The sequence below is a fragment of the Seriola lalandi genome, unplaced genomic scaffold (genome assembly GCF_002814215.2).
Source record: "Seriola lalandi dorsalis isolate HSWRI2012SDOR001 ecotype SW California unplaced genomic scaffold, Sedor1 jcf7180002054951, whole genome shotgun sequence".
Classification (NCBI taxonomy): domain Eukaryota; kingdom Metazoa; phylum Chordata; class Actinopteri; order Carangiformes; family Carangidae; genus Seriola; species Seriola lalandi.
In genome coordinates this window covers 886,815-888,143 of record NW_019525502.1, presented here as the reverse complement: position 1 = coordinate 888,143, position 1,329 = coordinate 886,815, and the positions used below count along the sequence as shown (strand labels likewise).

The following is a 1,329-nucleotide window of genomic DNA, read 5'->3' as shown; positions in this document are numbered from 1 at the left end:
TGATGAGCTGGAGACTGAATGAAGCTCTGTCTGACCTAAAATGGCCTCGGCTGCTGAAGTCTTCCCTGCTCCTCTCCTCCCACACAGAACCAGGTTTAAAGCTGGTTTCATGTGTTCAGGCTCTTCAGAGAAGGTGAGGAAGGTTTCTTTGTTTTCACGCACAATGTTCTCAATCTTCTGCATCAACAGTTGGTGTTTATCTTCAAACATGTTGTAGAGTCTTCCTCCACAGTCTTGAAGCAGCTGATTGACAGTGTGTTGTGTTCCTCTCTTCTTCTCTGTCATGACGACCATCGAGTGTTTAAAAGCATCTGGACCAAACAGACTCAGGATGAACTTCAGTGTTCGTCTGTTCTCCTCAGTGAAATCAGAAGGTTTCACTAACAGCAGCAGAACATTTGGTCCAGGAGAACAAAGAGTCTCACACTTCTTCACCTCTTCTCTCACTGCTTCCACAGACAGACTGAACATGTCTGGAGCTTTCACCACTGTTAATGGTCTTCCTCTCCACTCTCCACTGATGACCTCACGTTGTTTTTGGAGACGAGAACTCTGATTCTTTAGGATGATGTCACACAGCTTTGACTTTTTGTCGTCACTTTTTCCCACCAGAACAATCCTGAGTTCAGACACTGAAAGAAAACAGAGAAGAAATGTCACAAGTTGGAGTTGGTGTCAACAGGTGAGTGAACCTGAGTTCAGATACTAAGAAACTGCAGGTAGTTTGATGAAAACGAATCTGTCCACTGTCCATGACCTCCACATCACAGTGAAGAGGCCTGTCAATGAAGACAGCTCAACAACATCCAGAGCCTCTCTCCACTCAGGGAGAGTTTCCCCTCTGTCCTTTAACTACCTCAATGATCTGTCCCAGGAAAATGACTCAGGCTTCCTCCTCAAGTTCTCCAAACTTCATGACTTGATGTCATCTGTGAAACTGATTATAAGACTAGATGCTGACTCTCTACTGAACTGAAGAACATGGTTCTGAACTTGCATAGCTGTATGTGGTAACATGTATATTTCTTATGTGCATCATAAACACTCTGCACTGTAATTGGTGCAGATTCATTGTTATTCATGTTTTACTGTCTTACACATTAGGACCTAAAAGACACTCACATGTCAGTTTATTAGGAACACCTAGCTAAAACAGATGCAGTGTAATCCAACAATCCTGCAATACTCATTTTGGAAGATGTAATTTGAATTATATTAAGATATACTGACAGGTGTTTCTGTAATGTTGTCTACCCCATTTATATCATTGAGTGTAGGCAAAATAACAAAAGTACATTTTGTATTAGATCTAATTAGTTTAACTAGGTT

General features: G+C 41.6%; 3 protein-coding genes across 3 annotated transcripts in view; all 3 read right to left on the bottom strand.

Moving 5' to 3' along the window:
• The window catches only part of LOC147817492 (GTPase IMAP family member 8-like), a gene marked incomplete at both ends in the record, with an annotated part of 3,217 nt that extends 2,554 nt beyond the window's left edge, over window positions 1-663 (bottom strand). Inside the window, one exon of the mRNA XM_087170525.1 lies at window positions 6-663. Coding sequence (XP_087026651.1) covers window positions 6-663 — 658 coding nt within the window. The remainder of the gene's footprint in view (window positions 1-5) is intronic.
• LOC147817491 (uncharacterized) overlaps window positions 1-1,329 on the bottom strand; it is a 75,376-nt gene that overhangs the window by 71,926 nt on the left and 2,121 nt on the right.
• The window catches only part of LOC111645428 (GTPase IMAP family member 8-like), a gene marked incomplete at its 3' end in the record, with an annotated part of 61,805 nt that overhangs the window by 58,940 nt on the left and 1,536 nt on the right, over window positions 1-1,329 (bottom strand). The window lies entirely within an intron of this gene.